The following is a 19,435-nucleotide window of genomic DNA, read 5'->3' as shown; positions in this document are numbered from 1 at the left end:
GTAATTTCAATGTATATATTAAATTTAACAGAGCTGTAAGCATGTTTACAGACAGATGAATAAATTGGTTTTTATTTCAAATTTAAGAAACCCCTAACCTTAAAAAAACAGTAATTTAATAATATTATGTTGAGAAAAAGCGAAAACAGATAATGACAGATAAAAACTAAAGGTAAATTTGTGGTGGTATTATTTGAAAATAATCGAGGTGAAATTCAGAAAACATTTAGGTTATCATATCCAAGTTGTAAAAATTAAACAATTTTTAAAAGGCAGACAAAATAGTATACCAATAAAATGAAACAATATATATTTTTGCAATTACACATTTAAAGTAAACAGTCTTCTATCTGAAGGTACATAAAGGCAACGTGCAAAAAAGGTAACACTGCAAACAGAATATTTTCAGCATAATTGTCTAAAAGTTTTTTATGTACATAACATATTTAGAAAAACAAATATACCACAGTACACCAGGCAATTTTTTCATTATTAAAAGCAGTTAAATTTTCAGTATACATATAAACAAGAATTATTTTACATTTCTGCAAAATACGATGAAAGTGTGACAAAGTTATAGATTTAAAGGAAAGGAACTTATAAATCAAAAAAAACATTTATTCACATACAAAACCAACAAGTTAATGCATATTCAAGTTATGGAACAAGCAAAGGTATAAGCTATTCATAACCACTACCTAACCATTATAACCGCTACCTAAACCTTAACATAATTGCTATTCATAGAGATGAGAAAATGTTTTCAGACATGTAGGTTATTTGAAATACGGTAATAATACTAACATATATATGATAACTAAACTAGTTTGATTTTAATCTTGAAAACTTCTTTTGATTTCCACATGTGGATAAGTTTGTCTTAGAGCCTTTACAATATCAAGAGTGAAGGAATAACAAAACGAAACGTCAAGAAATTCAAGATCATTGCATTGATTGAGAAGACGCTCAACTGACTGCGGTGTGACTAGACGTGTGCCAAGAATATCAAATTGTCTGGTGATTGAAAGATTACCGTTAGTTAAGTATGTCAAATAAGTTTTCTATATATGAATACATGATATATATATATATATATACAATTATACATGTACTAATTTGTTTATTACTGCTTTTATTGTATGTTTTTCAATTAAACTTTTAGTACGTTACATGTAGATCTTTACCTGAAAAACACTAACCTAAATTCAGTCTAAGAATATTTTTAAAAACACATAAAAATACAGTGTAGATAAAAAGTTTAAATTAAAATAAGCAGGGTTTCTCAAACTATTGGCCGCGACCTTGCTTGAGGTTGTGAAACAAATTCAACTTTTATAAATTGAATTGTTTTTTGTTAATTTTTATGTGGCTTGTGTTCGTGTACAGCTACTTTCGTAGATTGTGTGCAACTGTATGTTTTTGCCATAGAAATGGGACATTTAATGGGAAAAAGTAAAAAGTGCACCTTAATTTAGTTAGATGTTGGGCAAACATGTTCACTTCCGCATCAGAGACAGTACGATTTGTTGTAAGAAAAAGCTTCCGGAGATGAGGGCAAGATTTAGCAAGATGTTGAAAGCAACCAGTACTACTCTGCAACCCACCACACCTAAATCATAGTTTAAGTAAAATAGAAGCTCAATTTCTAACTTTGAAGTATTGATTAAATCCAAAAACTCAAATAAAACAACAAATCAAAAAATTATGCAAAACTGAATGATAGCTTGACTTGCATCATTCAAAATGCCACTCACCGTTAAGCTTAGAACAGAATAAATTGTACAAAATTATTTTATTACTTATTACTATAAAAAGGTTTGCCAAGCATAGCATTGAAGGAGAATTTAAAAAGCGACAAAGTGATTTAATAAAGGCAACTTTAAAATAATGAAGCATTGAACTTCCGCCTTACCATCCAAAATCAAGTTCTTCAAGGTGTTTGCATTGAGACGCAAGTGCTTTTAATCCCAGACTTGTTAAACTTTTTGCCCGCCATGTATCAAGTGCTCGCAGGTTGTGGGAATGCTCAGATAACTCAACCAGAACTCTGTTGGTCAGAAGAAAATTAGTCAAGTTTCAAAAGCGCCCAACAATAGAAATGAGTATGCATTGTACTGACAAAGAAATATAGCAAATTTAATGGACCTGTCATAATCACGGATATGAGTGCAGCTGCCAATATTTAAATTGAGCAGAGAAGGATTAGAGTGGATTATGCAAATCAGTCCTGCATCATCAACCTGATGAGGTGTATGGACAGAATTAATTCGCTTGTTTTATACCTACCCTGTTTTTATACCAAAGCATTTAAACACAAGCAATTTATTATCAAATATATATCACAAAAAATAACTTTGCAACAAGGCATTACCTTTGTTCTGTACAAATTCAAACTCTGGAGCTTTGTCAGTTTATGCAGAATTCTTATTCCTTCAGATGTTGCTTTGTCACATGATTGAATGTCAAGGTGGGATAAACCAGACGTGAACTTGACCAATGAGCCAAGAAGGGCGTCAGTGAGGCTTGGTGATGAAGCGAGGTCAAGAAAGGTCAAAGCACGAAAGTCACAGCTTTCAATAAAGTTATTGAGCTGGTCTGGGGTTACAATATCACCGCCGCCTAACCACTTCAAGCTTAAGCTTCGTATCGTGCCCTTTATTGCACTGGGTGAACAACGTGACTGAATACTGTGCAAGGTGTTATTATTTACAATGTGCCAGTATGAATGCAAGTCAACGCTAGCTAACTGAGATGGATCGTAACTATAGGCGTGAAATAATTTACAAACACACGCAGCCCTGCAGAAATCTGGAAATGGAAGGTAGCTGAAAATTTTGCTCATAATCTCAGGAGGTAAAAATTGAAAGTAGCCATTCGGTAAAACATCATTGTAGTTTTTTGTCACAACAATAGTTCCTTCATTGATACCGATTATTTCAGAATCTTGATTTTGGAAATCTGCTTTTGATTCAGAGTACGCCAGGTTTTCAGAACTAGAATTAGGAGAGTCATGTATGGACAAACTGCTCATGGGTCTGGATGGAGGGTCCACTGGGGATGAGGATGTATACCTAAAAGTTCCTGGACAACAAAAAGATTGATTAATTAATTATCATCAACACCCAAGCTCCAGCCGTGCAAATTGTGACAGGTAGCCACCTGTTAGTTCAACTGCATCCAACTCTGTGTAGTAATCGAGATGAGTGTGACAGAACTCAAGCCTGATAATCCTGCTGCGATGATTGATTTCTTGCAATATGGGAGCAAACATTCTTGCCTCTTTTGTAGTTTGAAATTGAGGGTTTGGATTGCTCCAGAGGACTTCCCAGTGGGTGTACTTCTCCACAAGAGGAAGAGGAATTGCCTTTCCACAGATATCGGGATCGACACCATCATTGTTATTTTCATAACTGCAACAAATTTTACTACTTTTCAACACAATACAACATATAAACCAGGGTGTCGAACAGGAACCGAACCTTTTAACTGGTTTGAATGGATATTTTTAAACTGAAAACTGAACCGAAACTAGAACCCAACATATTTAATTTGTCTGAACCCCAACCGAACCTGAACCATTACAGACAAATAAAAAAAAATCTAAACCAAAGTCAAACCTTTTCAAATTGTAACCACATTTTCAGTTAGTTATGGTTCAAGAGTTATGGAACACGTGTTTCCTATATGCCTATTTCACAATCTAGAAAACCTAAACTAAAAAATACCCAGTCGTGATGAAATTCCTTGAGCTAACAAATTGTTACTTGGACAGTAGTTGAGGAAATTAAAAAAAGTAATTAGCTAGATAATATCATTTGAACCCGGAATGAACCTAATATTGGCAAGCTTGCTGAGCCGAAGCCCAGAGTGGAGCGAAAGTATGCACCTGATGCAAACTTGAACCAGACAGAACTCGTGAAATAAAATTTTGTAAAACCTAAACCGGGTTAATAGCAATAGAATAAAAGAATGATGCTGGTTAAAATCAATCATTTTATTCAATTTATTTTTCATCAAAAGTGCGGTGAGGACGGAAAATCAAGCCAGTTGCTACCAGGGCTGGGGAGCCGGAGCCGGAGCCTGGAGCCTTGGAGCCAAGCATTTTCTCCGGAGCCGGAGCTGGAGCCTTTTTAAACATTTCTTGTGGAGCCGGAGCTGGAGCTACAAAATATTTATCAGCTCCAGTATTGAATATAACAAACTTTAATCACTACACAACAAAATTTAAAAAAAATGTTTGTTTGGCTACATTTATTAAGTGTATCTGTATGATTTTCAAGCGCTGATTTCAAAAATGCTATTCAAATGCTATTCAAATGCTTTATTCAAAAATGCTTGGAGTTTTCTGTCTACTTTGAAGTTTTTGAAGACCTTTGCTATTGCAAAGATGTAGATCATGATCCTACTCAGTGGCGGCGTTTCATTGACAGTTCTACCAAAAGTCTTAAAGCAGTGTTACTTCACAATGGCAACATATATCCATCAATTCCACTTGCTTATTCCTTACAGATGAAAGAAGATTATGAAAACGTCAAGCAACTGCTCATTAAAATCAATTACACTCAGTTTAAGTGATATGTTTGTGGTGACTTTAAAATGTTGGGAATTTTGCTTGGTCTGCAGGGTGGTTACTCAAAATACTCTTGCTTTCTGTGCTTGTGGAATAGTAGAGCTGACGGTGAGCACTATGAGAAAATTAATGGCCGACATGGGAAAAACTAAACCCAGGAATGTACAACGTTATTAGGGAACCTCTTGTAAGCCGGGAAATAGTTTTACTGCTTCCACTTCATATCAAATTAGGTCTAGTAAAACAGTTTGTCATAGCTTTGGATTTTCAAGGACAAGTTTTTCAAGAAATCCGTTCAATGTTTCCCCGACTATCACTTGCTAAAATAAAAGGAGGAATATTTGTTGGTCCTCAGATAAACACAATGCTAAAGTGTAAAGCTTGGAAGAAAAAATGAATGAAACAGAAAAAGAAGCGTGGCAAGCATTTCGAAGTGTGGTTGATGGATTTTTGGGAAATAAAAGGGACCGAAATTACAAAGAGTTGGTGGAGAAACTGATCAAAAGTTACCAAAACATGGGTTGTCGCATGTCTGTCAAACTTCATTTTTTATGTTCGCATCTGGATTTTTTTCAAGAAAATCTAGGTGACTTCAGTGAGGAGCACGGTGAGAGACTTCATCAGGATATTGAGCCAATGGAAAAATGATATAAAGGCCGCTGGTATAGTGTAATGATGGGAAACCACATTTGGTCTTTAGTAAGGCAAGACAGGAGTACTCATAAAACAAAAACTCGCTCAAAAGTACATTTTTGAACGACTCTTACTGTTTGACAAAACTATGTTACATTTATCTTCAAGCCTTCCTTACTAACGTTTTTAAACTGGTTTTTGCGTTTAATAAACCAAACAGAACCTTGATGTGGAGCTAAAATCTACTGCAAGAGTAGAACACGATTTGAATTTTTGAAATATCAAAATTTGAATACAGTATTTCAAAAAGTAACGATGGTACGAAAAAACTAATTGGATTTTTGAACTCAGCACCCAAAAATACATAAAGGGGCATTAAAAAAAGTAGCCAAACAAAAATTGTGTTACGTAGTGATAATTTGTCTTAGCTGCTATTTTTAAAACCTATACCGGAGCCGGAGCTGGAGCCGGAGCCAGAGCCGCTGTTCAAAAGTTTATAGCTCCGGAGCTGGAGCTAGTGGATGAATGCTTGATAGCTCCGGAGCTGGAGCCGGAGCCTATGCTTTTTTGCAGTTGCTCCCCAGCCCTGGTTGCTACTAACACTCGCCAATGAACGGGAAAAAGTGACAGAACCAAAAAGGCCTAAATTGTGTTCAAAAATAATCAAGGTAATAATTGCTGGTAACAATCAGCACGGCCACTAACACAAACAATAGTGCTAACTTCGCAAATAATAAAAGCAGTGTAGCAGAATATGGTAGGTAGCACCTTTAAGGTAACATTTATTCATTCAACCGACCTTTCGCAAGCATAAGCCAACTTCTTTAGGTGTAACTAATATGACAAAACAACATGAAAGTTATGTTGCTCAATTTATAAAAAATTAATGTTTCAGAACTGATATTATTTGTAGCGTTTCACATTGTGGCGTGGTCAATGAATTAATACAGACTACTGATATTGTGAGTGGCGTTATCACACTTATCATTAGAAATTGCGTCAGGCAGGAAGTAATTACATGCAATACTGTTGTAAAGGTGAGTCACATACATATGCAATCACAGACCAGATCTGAAATGACTCACTCTGTATGCATGAAGCTTGTACTTCCATTATTTCAAAATTAGCAAGTTTTATTTAAAAACATGGTCAAATTCGATTTACAACTACACTGTGGTTATAGTTTTGTTGTTTCCCCCTTGAGTTTATAGTTTGCTGATATTTATAGTAGTAAAATTATAGGTAAAGGAGTATAAATAAAAACTACATAACTAACATTGGTAGCTGGATAGCATAGTTTCACAAAAGCTACTTTTTAAACACACCTGGGTGTATTCTGTTTAGGAAATTCTTGGCACAAGGCAAGTATCCTTACAATTGCTCCTGGGTTGTATGTTTCATAAATGGCAATTGACCACGGAAAAACTGCTTTGTCAAATATGACATCAATATAGTCCTGACTTTGAAATGAGGATGATCTGAAAAATTGTTAACTATTAGATTACTTTTGCCCAGCTTGAAGAGCAGTTAAAACCGAAAACCTCCACAACCAACTCGCCGTCTTTATTACTGCTATAAAAATAAATATACAAAAATATATGGAACATAATTATATGCATCATGGTGTGCTAATAACTTAATCTTTATTCTCGGACTGAGATTCCGGTGATGATTCCTCATCGCTCGAAAACCAATTACTAAGCTAGCCTGTTGCAAGTTCAGTTTGTCACACATTTCTTATTTTGTTTTTTTATTAATTCTAAAAAATGTTTTGTAGTATTGGAGTATTATATTTCAATTATGTGGTATTGCGCAAATTTAGAACTGTCCACCTGATCAACTGAACAGGAACAAGTGTCGTTAATGCCTTGCCCAAGGACATTGCAATGGTATAGCGCTACTTGGTATTGAACACGAGCCGCATTTATTGCGTGGCCAGTGCTCAAACCAGTCAGCAATTGAGCCAATGTCATCATGCTACACACCATTTTATTACCATACGTGCATGGTAAGTTTTTTTATTACTTTGTCACAAGTACTCAAAGCCATTATAGTTTCCAAAGACAAAAACTGAATATAATGTGTCCCAGTTTTGTTATAATGTAACAATCACAAAGCTAATATTCACTAATCAGTACCTTGGCCTTGTATCCTTCTTGTACTTTGGGGTTAAACATCGATTCCACCAAGGCCCGTATGTTCTCATAACGGCAGCTTGAGTAAAGTCGCCATATTTTGGGAAAATCTTTGGCTCACCTATGATATTGCTAACGGAGTATGAAAAACTGCGTGGGTTTTCTCCTCCATACTGAGAGCTGTAATCGATTATCCCAACTGCATACTGCTTGATGTAACGAGGCGAAGTGCTTTTCATTTTGGCATAATAAACTTCAAACAACACCGACTAAAAATAGCACACACAACTACAAGTCACAGAATCTGGAATTCAAAAAAAATTGAATTGAAATACTGAAATGTTACTGTCAATGTTGCTTGTTGAACACTGATATTTGATATGTCTTCATTTCATTTGCAGCACATATGTATGTAGAATTTACTCTGCATGGTTTTGGTAATTTAACATTTAACACCCAAGAAAGATATAATTGCTTTTCAACAATATCAAGAGGCAATTACCACTGCTAGTGCAATAAAGGGCTATGCAGTTCAAAAGTAAATATTAAAAATATGTCAGGAGTGTAGCTACCATGCTTTCCATTATAAAGCATTATTGCAATTTTGTATTGTAACTATAATAACATAATTACAAATAATGATGAATATTAAACTTTGAAAATTAGAAAGGCTGCGACTATTCTGCCAATTCACTGGAACAAATCATGCATTTGAAGCCATTTTTCACAGCTTCTTGTTTACCTAGCTTAAATGTTATAACATAGTAACCTAAACCTAACCTAAATATACTTTCTAATTTTAATATAATCACAGATGGAAAGAGTTGAGTCAGGTGTTTGGAAAGACTTGACTTGTGTTCTAGTGCTTAAAAGACTCGACTTGACTCGTGTTAATGTGGAAATTTTATTTGACTTGATTCGAGTCACAAGACAAATTATTTCAAATTGTTGCAAAATCAGCTTTTAAACTTGTGAAGAATTTATTCAAAAATCACTATGTTGTACATTCTATTGAATGTGTGTCAGAAATGGGGTCTAGTATACAAGTGCACAACCACAGGATGCCTTTTTATACTAGATCCCAGCTACTCAAATTATGATGTCATCTGGTTGTGCACTTGTATACTAGACCCCAGAAATGAATAAAATGTTCATAATTACATTACGAGAATTCAGAAAGCCGTTTAGTATCGATATAAAACAAAAATTAATCATAAATGGTGACTTGTTTGTGACTTGGCATATGTTAAGACTTGAACTTGATAAATGTACTGACTCGACTTGACTTGGGAATGTAATTAAATGAACCGACTTAACTTGGACTTGCGCTGTTCGTGGCTTGACTTAATTGCGTCACGACCATTAAGAATCGTTTCCATCATTGAATATAACTTCAATAGTACCTTAAATAATGAAAGTCAACCGTTTGCATACCAATACGCCTATCTTTAACACCAAGCTACGTGAACTACATACGGTAAAATAGTCACTCTCAATTAAAAAACACAAGAAATTAGAAAAGGTATATATTAAATGTTAATGTAAATTAACGTTTATCCAACAAATATGAAAACTTTTATACTTCCTACAGCAATCGAAAGCTGCAAATTTGCCTTTTCAAAAAGATCATCACATATTTTTCAATGCGTAAGCCTATAGGCCGAGGCCTATATAGTTATTATAGCCTATTCTACTGTGCATTGCCTTGCTGGCCTAGCAGCTTTGCTATAAAGCATATTATTACCAGTAATTTCGTATAACCAAACTCTATTTCTAGTGCGTTAAACGAATAGGTTTTTAAAAGATAAACCGAACTTATACTGCAACATTTTGCGTGGAGGATATATCCTCTAGACACGACATAAAACACAGTCTGGCTTAAACGATTGAACAGCGTTACTGGGTGCACCGGTAACTAGGGGCTTTCGGCCTAAGTTTAACCAATAACTACTTTATCATGTCTTTCTCATAGATATTTTTTATTATTCTATATTCCTTGTTACACTTTTCCGAAACTTGCCTGCACGTAACAACAAAAACAACAACGCAACATAATAAGTAAAGGTTACCACCGTAAGGCGTACGACTTTTAGTTTTGATCGGGTTTGTTGTCCCAATCAGCTGTAAATGACGTAAACATACGCGGCAAACGTCATATTACGCCCATCAATGCGTGACGACAAAGAAAAAATGTGCGCAATTTGTATTCGAGACTTCTTTTGCTTTCACGTTATCAAATCTAGCTGTGTAAATCGAAAGCTATGACGCTCACCGTCTCACGCCCATGTTATTAGGCGTTCGGTCGATGACTTTGATACTAATACAGTAGTCAGTAGTGCATCAAGTATCATAACCAGCTTTATACTATCGGAAGTTCGTCAAGAAAAAAATTGTGGTCTAGTTTCATAAGTGTACAACCGTTCAAGCATTATTATTACACTAGGACCCCACTTCCCAAATTATGTATTCCGGTTAATCGGGATATACACGACCAAAAAATTGTGTTTTAATGCAAGCAGTGCATTCGTTTGTTAGTTTTCGACTGAAAATGATGATGGCCGTAACCGCTGAGCAAGGCAATTTGAAAGACCCATGACGGCATTTTTTTGACAAATATTCTATTATTTTAATGCACATAATGCAATCCTCCTGAAATGGTATTCAGATTGCTTCACAATAAACTTATACGTATGACAACGGCCTGGTATGCTATTAATCATTGTTTCGGACTGAGGCAAGGCTTTGCACGACTTAAACTCGGCGATGATTTCTCATCTTTCAAGCCCCGGTTAGTTACCTAGTTTGTCTCCCGCGTTGGCTTGACCCTTATGCATTAACTGCCCTCAGTTAAAACAAATTAACATGGTTAAAGCAAGTTTCAAATTAACTAGAAATAGTAGCGCTTGGTATCTTTCCGACACTTCACCGGAAGAAATACGTTGAGCGTGCAATCTTTTTCCGGTGACAAACATCGATTTGTTAATGGTACGGCGTAGCACGTAGCCATTAGAAAAGACTGTGTTCGGCGTAGCATGTACCACAGTGCAAAACGAATAAAAGAAAATTAACGTTTTTTATAAAACAGAGATTGGATTATCTACAGATCGAACAAATTACTGCACTAATGTCTTGTCAGCTAGGCGACAGAGCGCCCAGCTAGCAATGATGCAAACCCGCGTTTAATATTCAATTTGATCCTTCCGTTGCAACACTCATCGGCAAGACATTGAGGACGCTTCTGTTTAATGGTTTTCAAAACCTTAAAGGAAATTTACCCAGTATTCCAGGTTTTAAAAAACTTAAAACTCTACATGCTACAATGCAAAAATAATGCGGAAAACAACTACAAACTAGGCCTATAGGTAAATAAATAAGCATTAAATCATTAAACTAGAGATAATATTGTAGAACTAATTTAAAAGAAGGGCTTGCCAAATCAACGAACAGCTACAACATACACGCGCAGTAAAATAAAGTAACCGATCGAAGCAAAGCATTTGGAAACAAGAACCAATTAAACAATTAAGAAAAAGCGCCTTGCTGCAGTGTTTGCCTAAGCCTAAGGCACACATAACGTTTGAGTCCACGACAATGGTCATGGTGGAGAGTTCCTAATTCGAGCAAGACTACAAATAAAAGTTAAATAAGGCTCTCCTTAGTCCAAGGTTAACAATTGCAATTTTGCAATACCACAATCAATGATAGGTTGTACAATGTTCGTAATTTTTTTCTAGACTGTTTACTGTGATAGGTTTGAAAGCTTGCTGATTGCTACTGTGGCTGTAAATCACAGTCTGACAATGGCAGTCAACAGTAAGTTTCAGGCTACCACAACAACATTGGGTTACTTTGATTCTGTGCCCTACACATGCTATGAGATGGGACATACTTGGGAGCCAAGTTGCATCCTCGCGTTTTTTCGAATGCTACAGGACTCCTTCAAATTTTCTGTCAAACTGTATACAGTATTTTATATGGTGAGCATTTGAAATTTTGGATAAAAATAAAGTAACGCTATACATGATGTTTTCAGTAAAAACAAAGCTTCTATTGCCGTGGCATTTTACTTAACTATATTGCCGTTCTGGTATTGTTATGACTTACAGTACAAGCCAATCAATGCAGTATGCATAGAAATGAACAATTTTATTGAGCATTTTTATCGAGTATTGAATATTGGAAATTCCCTATATTTTAACAATGCCGTGCTATTTATGTTTACTTTGTTTTCATGTTTAAAGGCACCATTTATATTAAAAATGTGCAAAAAGGAAAACAGAAACGTGAAGAAAGTTAAGCAACTTATTCGTGACATTCTTCAATCCAGCCTTTTTTTGAGCTCGGAAGCCACAGTTTTTATGGGTTCATTTTGCTTATTGAGGTATAAAAATTACTTACCTAGTCAAAGTTTTACTGAAAAGTATTAAACTGCGTTTTAAACCGTAAGTTTTTAATAACACTGGTCACTAGTTTATATTTTATGCCAACTAATATGTATAATTTGTCACTCATAGACATTTAATGGGAGGATACTATGGATGGCATGGACTGGTATCAGGATTTCTGTCAGGCATGGTAGGCATGAAGATCGAGAGAAAACCAAGGTTGGTGTGATTAAAAATTTTATTTCTGCAACACTTTGCTTACGTTGTTAGTTAGAAAGAGCCAACGTTACAAAGCGATATGTATCTCTTGGCAGTAGACCATTGTGAATTTTATTCATCGTTAGCCTATCATGTTGTTTTATGTAATAGAAGAGGAATGGTTGCACTTTACATGATGAACCAGGTAATTTTTATGTTGATAAAATAAAATTCGTTGTAATTTACCAAAATGTAAAGTAAAACACAATAGAAATATATATTTATGTAATGTTGTAACCATTGCCCCTTTTGTTCTTGAGGCAACTGAAACATTGTTCAATATGGCAGTTGCAAGGAATTTAATCTCACCATTACCATATGGAGAGGTAAGTAACACTTATGTCTACTCTCAAGCCCCATTTAACAATCACCTTAAATATTCATATGTTTAACAGGTAATGATTTTTTGTACTGCTAGCGCTGGATTGATGTCATTATTCAGGTGAATTGCATACTAAAAAAACACAATACATTTATGCATAATTGTAATTATAGGTAGGCTACCTTGTTTGTCATAACCCTTTAACTTTGTAACTGAGAAGTTGATGTTATTTAATAAAATTTTTGTTGTTTCAGGTTGCCCAATGGCTTGCCCGATAGCTTAAGCAGCCAGCTACAGTTTGCTGTAGGAATGGAAGAACGAGGGAAACGTGATGATAATGCATCCTCTTTGAGGGCTAAATCCCTGCATATTCAGACTTTACTGCAACGGTAACTATTTGCACCGTTGTGCTGAAGTTTATCGATATGCAGTTAAATGTGTGACATGACTACATGAGCATTAATAACACTGGACAACAATTTACAACTTATTTTTTATTCCTCGCTCATTTCAAGTTTACCTAGACTAATTTTGCAATGCTGAATCCAAATCTGGTCTTAGATTTTTTCTAACACGTCACGTTTTTGAGATATGATATATGCTCACGACAACCCATAACTGTGATTTTGGCTAATTTTGGCTGAGCGGAACAAAACATTACATGTAATCAACCCAGTAATTTCTATTGAAAATAACAGCATTATCATACTGCACAATTTAACACAACCCAGGATAATTAAATCAGACAAAAATAACATTATATTCCCTCAAAAGTGCTTTATACACTTGCTCTTTCGAGTATGTTCAGTGTCAGTTTCACGCTGAAGAAACCAGCAGTAGTCCCCCATCATGTTTGGGTTAAATCGACCTCTATACCGCGATTCCATCACAGAGATGTCTTGGTGAAATCTTTCCCCATGCTCGTCACTCACATCACCCAGGTTTGGCGGGAAAAATTCCAAGTGTGAATGAAGAAAATGCAGTTTAACCGACATTCTGCAGCCCATTTCGCGGTATGATTCCAGCAAATTGTCCACTAGTTCCGAGTAATTTTCTGCCCTGTACTTCCCAAGAAAATTTTGTACAATCTGTACAAATGCATTCCAGGCTTTTAATTCAATTGAATTAAGCTTGGATGGAAATACTGGGTCACGGATCAAATCACGTATTTGGGGGCCAACAAATATTCCAGCTCTCAGTTTAGCATCACTTGGTATTGCACCAAATTTTTCTTTTATATGCAGGAATCCATCTCCATTGAAATCCATTGCCTTCACAAATTGTTTGATCAGGCCCAGTTTAATGTGAAGTGGTGGCAAGTACACTTTGCTCGGATCAATTAGGGGTTGGCACTTAACATTATATCTTCCAACAATGTAGTCCGTTCTCATTGGCCATTCAGTTGTGTCATAGTGGTTTGCATCGTCTCGACTGTCCCACAAACAGAGAAAGCACATATGCTTGGTGTAACCCAACTGCAATCCGAGCAAAAGTGACACAACTTTAAGGTCTCCACATATGTCCCCCCCCTACCCCTACCCCCCCCCTCCCCTCTATAGTCATGGCCAAGAACATTCAAGAATGCATTAATTGTGAAAAGATAGAACATTGCATTTACAAAATAATGTCAATATTAATCTTACATAACATGCATTGTGACATAATATGACCAAAAATTCGCTGGGAAAGAAAATTGCACAATACCTTGTACTGTAGAACCTTATAATATAGTGCCAATCAATGCAAAATCCGAATTTCGTGAATTTTCATATCTTGAAAACCTGACGTGATAGACCAATTCTGATTTCAGATTTGGAATCAGCGTCCCAAAGTTAGTCTAGGCAGTTTATTTTCATTTGAGGAATAATTTTGCTGTTGTCCAGTGTAATAGTATGTTCTGCAGCTTGAAAAGTTTTCACCTGAGTCATCAGACATGTCCTCACCAAAATTCATGTACCTACTACACACTGGAGGTAAACATTCAGATTTCTAGTTTATTGAAACATTTTGATACCTAGCATTGAAATGTGACTTTACCTTGTTTATATTTGATGTGCGACAATTACTGCCACATTATAGTGAGTCAATAGTATGTATGCCAGTATTACCGGACTATCAAATCGTCAAATGTGAGCTATCAACCAGAAGAAGTTCTCAAACTCAATACGGAGTTACAGACTGATTGAATTTTTGTGATGCATGTAGCCTTATCTGGTTAAACCTATATCTTTCGATACCATTTTTGCACGCAGGGCATTTTCAAACAAGTCATAGTCGGCTATGGAATTCAGATTGTCCTCAGCCTTTTGCAATTAAAACGTGGCAAGCAGAAGTGGTCAGGAATATTAAACAATACATCATTGGCTTGTTTTCTTGGAACCTTTGCGGGCGTCTTCCGGGTATTTTGCCTGACTAATTTGACATTTAAATACTATCAATTTTGAAAAGATTTAGTAACCTGTGATTGCATATTTTGCTGGTAGTATCCTTCACTGTCAGCTAATGTATTTATTAGGCATCCAACTGTGCTTTGAGATGGATTTCAAATGGTGATCACCCAGCTCTTTATGGTGCATTATCTGGTGCTATAGCGGGGACAGCTTTCTGTTTTTATAGGAGCACAACCATTGCACTTTATTTTGCATTTAAGCTATTAGAGGTATGCAGGTTTTCATGTGCAAGCAAAATGGTATGGTATAGTATCGTAATCTTTATTTCTCACTGATGAAAGTCTTTGCACGAATTAAACCAGGTGATATTATCTATCGCTCGAGCTCTGGTTACCGAGTAAATTTTTATAGTTTGTTACCCGAATTTGGAACTTTGTCCCAGGACCATTCAACAGAAGCAAGCTCTGTTAATGCTTTGCCTAGAGTATTGCAACATTAGCGTCATTAGATATCCAACCCAGCGCTCAAACCACACCACCGCTGAACCAACGAACTAAATACAATACTAACTGTGGCGTTTTGTGTTGCATTTTTCAGGTTCTATACTTTAAAGGGGTCCGGAAAGGTTACTTTCCTTATTTTCCAAGTGCAGATCAGTATCTCTGTGCGATCTCACTAGCAGTTGTCCTCCACGTGGTAATTAGTTACGTTTTCTTTAATTACAGTTAAGTTCTTTGAATATTTACACAAGCTTTTTTAGTCCTGTTTCGAGCCTCATAATTTAAGACCAGGATATTGGAAATTTCTATGTCGAACCACTGGTAACAAGTAAGTGGCCTATTAACTACTGTACTTGTGAATTAACCAGTAAATGGTTGAGTAACCAAATATTTAGCCTACGTTTTACGAAAAATATTTTGATTTGCTGTAGGTTTCAATTTCTGTTTCGCAAACTTTTTGATGATTTTGGTACTAAAGCATCTACCTTGTATCCTAAATTCGTGCCAAAACTCAACGCGAAATATGTGAAAACTCCAGATGTTGCACGATTATTGATTGTCCATGGAAAGTAGTGAATCATGTCCTTAAACTTTTCACACTTCTTTTTTCTTAGTTTTGCATTTATTAATTACCACGTCAATCATTGTAGCCAATGCAGAAGCTTTTTGTGTTTCAAATTACTCAAGTGCAATACTACATTATACTTTTCTATGCATTTTAAAATGTTCCAGCTACCTTGCAGATTCGCGTTAATATCTGCTTTCACCATTGCTATGCAGGTTTTGTGAAATAGGGTAATTGTTAAACATTTTTGTAGTTTTCATTAATTTAGTAATAAGTTTTACAAATCTAATAAAAAGCCTTTGGGTTTGTTGTTAATCATTCTTTGAATTGCATTTTTCAAAATATTTTGCGCCTGTTTGCTGGATTGACATAGGTAGTCTAATTATAAGGTGCGTTTGCAAGACAAGAAACCATACCAGACACCGGGCTGTTTAGTGAGCGAGGATTTGTTTTAAAATTTGTTTCTGGTTTGTGATCTTACACAATTGTGATAGTTCGCCAAACTCACATATTAGACATATGCAAATAATATTCAATTAATGCAAATCAGAAATTAAATGCATTTGCTTTGGCTATGTTTTACGGTTTATTTGAAAAAGCTACATAGGTCTAGCAAGTAGCCTATTAAGCTATTAGTGATACTACGCATGTTTCATGCGTCTTATTCCTGCATATAAGCAGTTGCTGGGTAATTGCCATTTATTCTTTTCTTCGTAATAGATAACACTTTAGTTGTAAAGTGAGTAGCTGTGTGTGATGCAATTGTGGAGACGCAAAGACCAATACGCAATTATGTGAACGCAGGGACCTCGTTTCGAGGGGGAAGAACGGGGACATGTCTCCTCCAGCTTGTGACCATTTATGATAGTTTATCATAATTGGACCTGTAGTCTATAGCTACTAATGCATATCACACCAAGTTTGTCCCCTCCAAAGATTTCTAACAAACTAGGTCTAGGTCCCTGCGTGGGCGCAGTATCTCATCATTAATTATTATCACAGCCCAACAAAAAAAAATTTTTTTTGGGGTGCCAGCAATGTTTCAACGGATTTAGGGTAATTTGAGGTCGCTGATTCCGAATTTGGCATTGGTTTTGCTGAATTGGTTCTAGTTTTCGAGATATGGTTATTTTCTTTATTTCAGCATTTTTCACTATTTCTGGCATTAGTGACAGTGCTTTAGCTATCACGTCCTCGTTTTTGTTTAGGTTGAAACCTCAGAATAGACTCAATTGTGATTCTCATTAAATAGACCTGCCTTATTTGTCGATGTACTGATAAAAATGCGTTAATTTATCATGATTTCTTGAAATATTTAATGCACTGAAGAAAAGGATCGCTGACCTTGATCAAGTTTGCTTCTTTCGAGTTGCAGGTGTATAAAACGTTACTCTTCTTAAAACTAGGTAGTAAGGCGACCGATTGAGCACTGCAAAAGCATTCCCTTACCTGCGTTTACATCAGTACCAGATTTGCAAGAAACAGATATTGAGGAAAAGCATGAAATGAAACGTTAACGAAAAAAGCTCTTTCACTCCCGAACAGTTCACACAAAAGCAGCTTAATGATCTTATCATAGACTTTAACTTATCAAAAGAAGCATCTGAGGTTTTAGCTTCCAGACTGAAGGAGAGGAACTGTCTAAAGGCGGATGCAAAAATAACAGCTTATCGGACTGGAGAAGAGGAACTCTTTCCCTTCTTCAGTCAAGATGCAGACCTTGAATATTGAAATGATATAACTGGACTTCTCCTCAAAATGAAAGTCCTAGACTACAAACACGAAGACTGGCGATTGTTTATAGACAGCTCTACCAGAAGTTAATGCATTCTGTTGAATAATGGCAACTGCTATTCATCTTTGCCAATTGCTCATTCAACAAAACTGAAAGAAGAGTATGAAAATGTGAAATTAGTTTTACGGAAGATCTGCTATGCCAAGCACCAGTGGTCAATTTGTGTTGACTTAAAGATGGTGAACTTTTTGCTTGGACAGCAAAGTGGATACACTAAGTATCCCTGCTTTATGTGCTTGTGGGACAGCAGGGCAAAGACCCAGCACAGGTTAAAAAAAACATGGCTCACAAGAGAAAATCTAGAAGTAGGCAAAGCAAATGTGATTAAAGAACCTTTGTTTCAAAGAAAGAAGATCATTTTACCACCTCTCTATGTCAGGCTGGGGCTCATGAAATAATTTGTAAAGGCTTTATATAAAGATGGTGATTGTTTTAAATATTTTTGTAGATGTTTTCCAAAACTGACAACCGAAAATTTGAAAGCAGGCATTTTTGATGAGCCTCAAATTCGCAAATTAATCAATGACTCAAATTTGGAACAAGCATGAACAATGTGGAATTCCTAGCTTGGTCTTGTTTTGTGCCTGTGGTGAAGAACTTTTTTGGAAACCACAAGGCAGAAAACTATGCAGAGCTAGTAGAAAATATGCTCGAGACCTACCAACAGGTAGGGGCAAATATGAGCATTTAAGTGCACTATCTCCACAGCCATTTGGAAAAATTTCCTGACAAATTGGGTGATTTTTCTGAAGAACAAGGGGAGAGATTTCATCAGGACATAAAGGTGATGGAAGAATGATACCAGGGCAGATGGGAGAAAAACTTGATGGCACACTAATGTTGGTGTTTTAAGCACGATTGTACTGACGTCCGCCATAAAAGAAAGTCATACAAAAAGCGATTCGCCATCAATTATATATAAAAGCAGACTTATTACACACTGATTGATTTAGTATTGTGATATTTATGCATTTGACTATATTACTGACTATTGTCCAAGTGTATTACAGTTGGCTGAGACCTGAAACCCAGTATTGCGTTATGTGTGACATGAGTTGAATTTCCGAAAGTGAAAAATCTAAATATCTCAAAAACTAGAGCCAATTGAGAAAAATGATTGTCATTTTCGAAATCAGCGACCCCAAATTAGCCTAAAATCGTTGTCAAATCCTTGGCACAAAAAATCGTGTTGACCAGTGTTATAAAACGGGCATTCAGTACCCAAACAGGAAAAAGGAACTTAAGCATTTCGCTGCAGGGGAAACCCTGCAACGGATACCATGGTTAAGTACTAAAATTTGTTTTAGAATTCACAAACTACGATACTTGAGGGATTATTGCGTCAGATTGGTGGTGGTTGGGGTTACAGCGACGGCTCACAGCAATGCGCAACATTTTACACGCAAATTAAACCGCCATTAATCCAGACCTACCTGATTTGATTATAATCACTGTACAAGTAACCTACTTCATTCCGATGGCTTATCGCCTGTTTTTTTCGTTTTCTCACGTGATGGAGTGCTGCAGCGACTCTGCGAGGCTGTGCAAATACAGAGTAGCAAACATGAAGCATGCTGGTAAAACATTAACTACTAACTAACCACCCTTAAGACAATTTTTGCAATAAAATGTTTGCACAGTAGCCTAGCCTACTTGGTATATTTAAAGCAGATTTCAGGCTTGAGATAAGTTCATTTAAGTGTGTTGTGTCGTGTGTAGTAGCCTTGTAACGTTTCCGAAAATGTTTACTGCGCTACTGAACGTATAACAGTAACATCCAGCAATGTTACATGCCGACTTGTGGCTGTCATTCCTTAATCACGCAAGTTGGATGGTGAAGTTGATGCTATTTCGTGATTATTCCTCGATATTGACGGATCTC

At 36.1% G+C, this 19,435-nt stretch overlaps 2 protein-coding genes across 2 annotated transcripts; one reads left to right on the top strand and one right to left on the bottom strand.

Moving 5' to 3' along the window:
• Positions 1-58: 58 nt before the first annotated feature.
• LOC143471081 (F-box/LRR-repeat protein 4-like) lies at positions 59-7,647 on the bottom strand. Its single transcript, XM_076969430.1, has 8 exons — positions 7,342-7,647; positions 6,529-6,681; positions 3,160-3,410; positions 2,372-3,081; positions 2,146-2,240; positions 1,913-2,047; positions 1,466-1,609; positions 59-1,014 (listed from the first exon to the last, which is right to left on the bottom strand). The coding sequence occupies exons 1-8, from the start codon at positions 7,575-7,577 to the stop codon at positions 834-836; spliced, it is 1,905 nt and encodes a 634-aa protein (XP_076825545.1). The 5' UTR covers positions 7,578-7,647; the 3' UTR covers positions 59-833.
• A 3,336-nt stretch (positions 7,648-10,983) lies between these two features.
• LOC143470438 (transmembrane protein 135-like) lies at positions 10,984-16,178 on the top strand. Its single transcript, XM_076968575.1, has 14 exons — positions 10,984-11,003; positions 11,073-11,315; positions 11,580-11,719; positions 11,853-11,942; positions 12,093-12,126; positions 12,242-12,307; positions 12,377-12,423; positions 12,558-12,692; positions 14,207-14,276; positions 14,556-14,702; positions 14,819-14,962; positions 15,291-15,389; positions 15,454-15,521; positions 15,625-16,178. The coding sequence occupies exons 2-14, from the start codon at positions 11,139-11,141 to the stop codon at positions 15,764-15,766; spliced, it is 1,359 nt and encodes a 452-aa protein (XP_076824690.1). The 5' UTR covers positions 10,984-11,003; positions 11,073-11,138; the 3' UTR covers positions 15,767-16,178.
• Positions 16,179-19,435: the final 3,257 nt, after the last annotated feature.

This window comes from Clavelina lepadiformis, chromosome 9 (genome assembly GCF_947623445.1).
Source record: "Clavelina lepadiformis chromosome 9, kaClaLepa1.1, whole genome shotgun sequence".
In the NCBI taxonomy this organism is placed as follows: domain Eukaryota; kingdom Metazoa; phylum Chordata; class Ascidiacea; order Aplousobranchia; family Clavelinidae; genus Clavelina; species Clavelina lepadiformis.
This window is presented reverse-complemented; position numbering and strand designations above follow the sequence as displayed.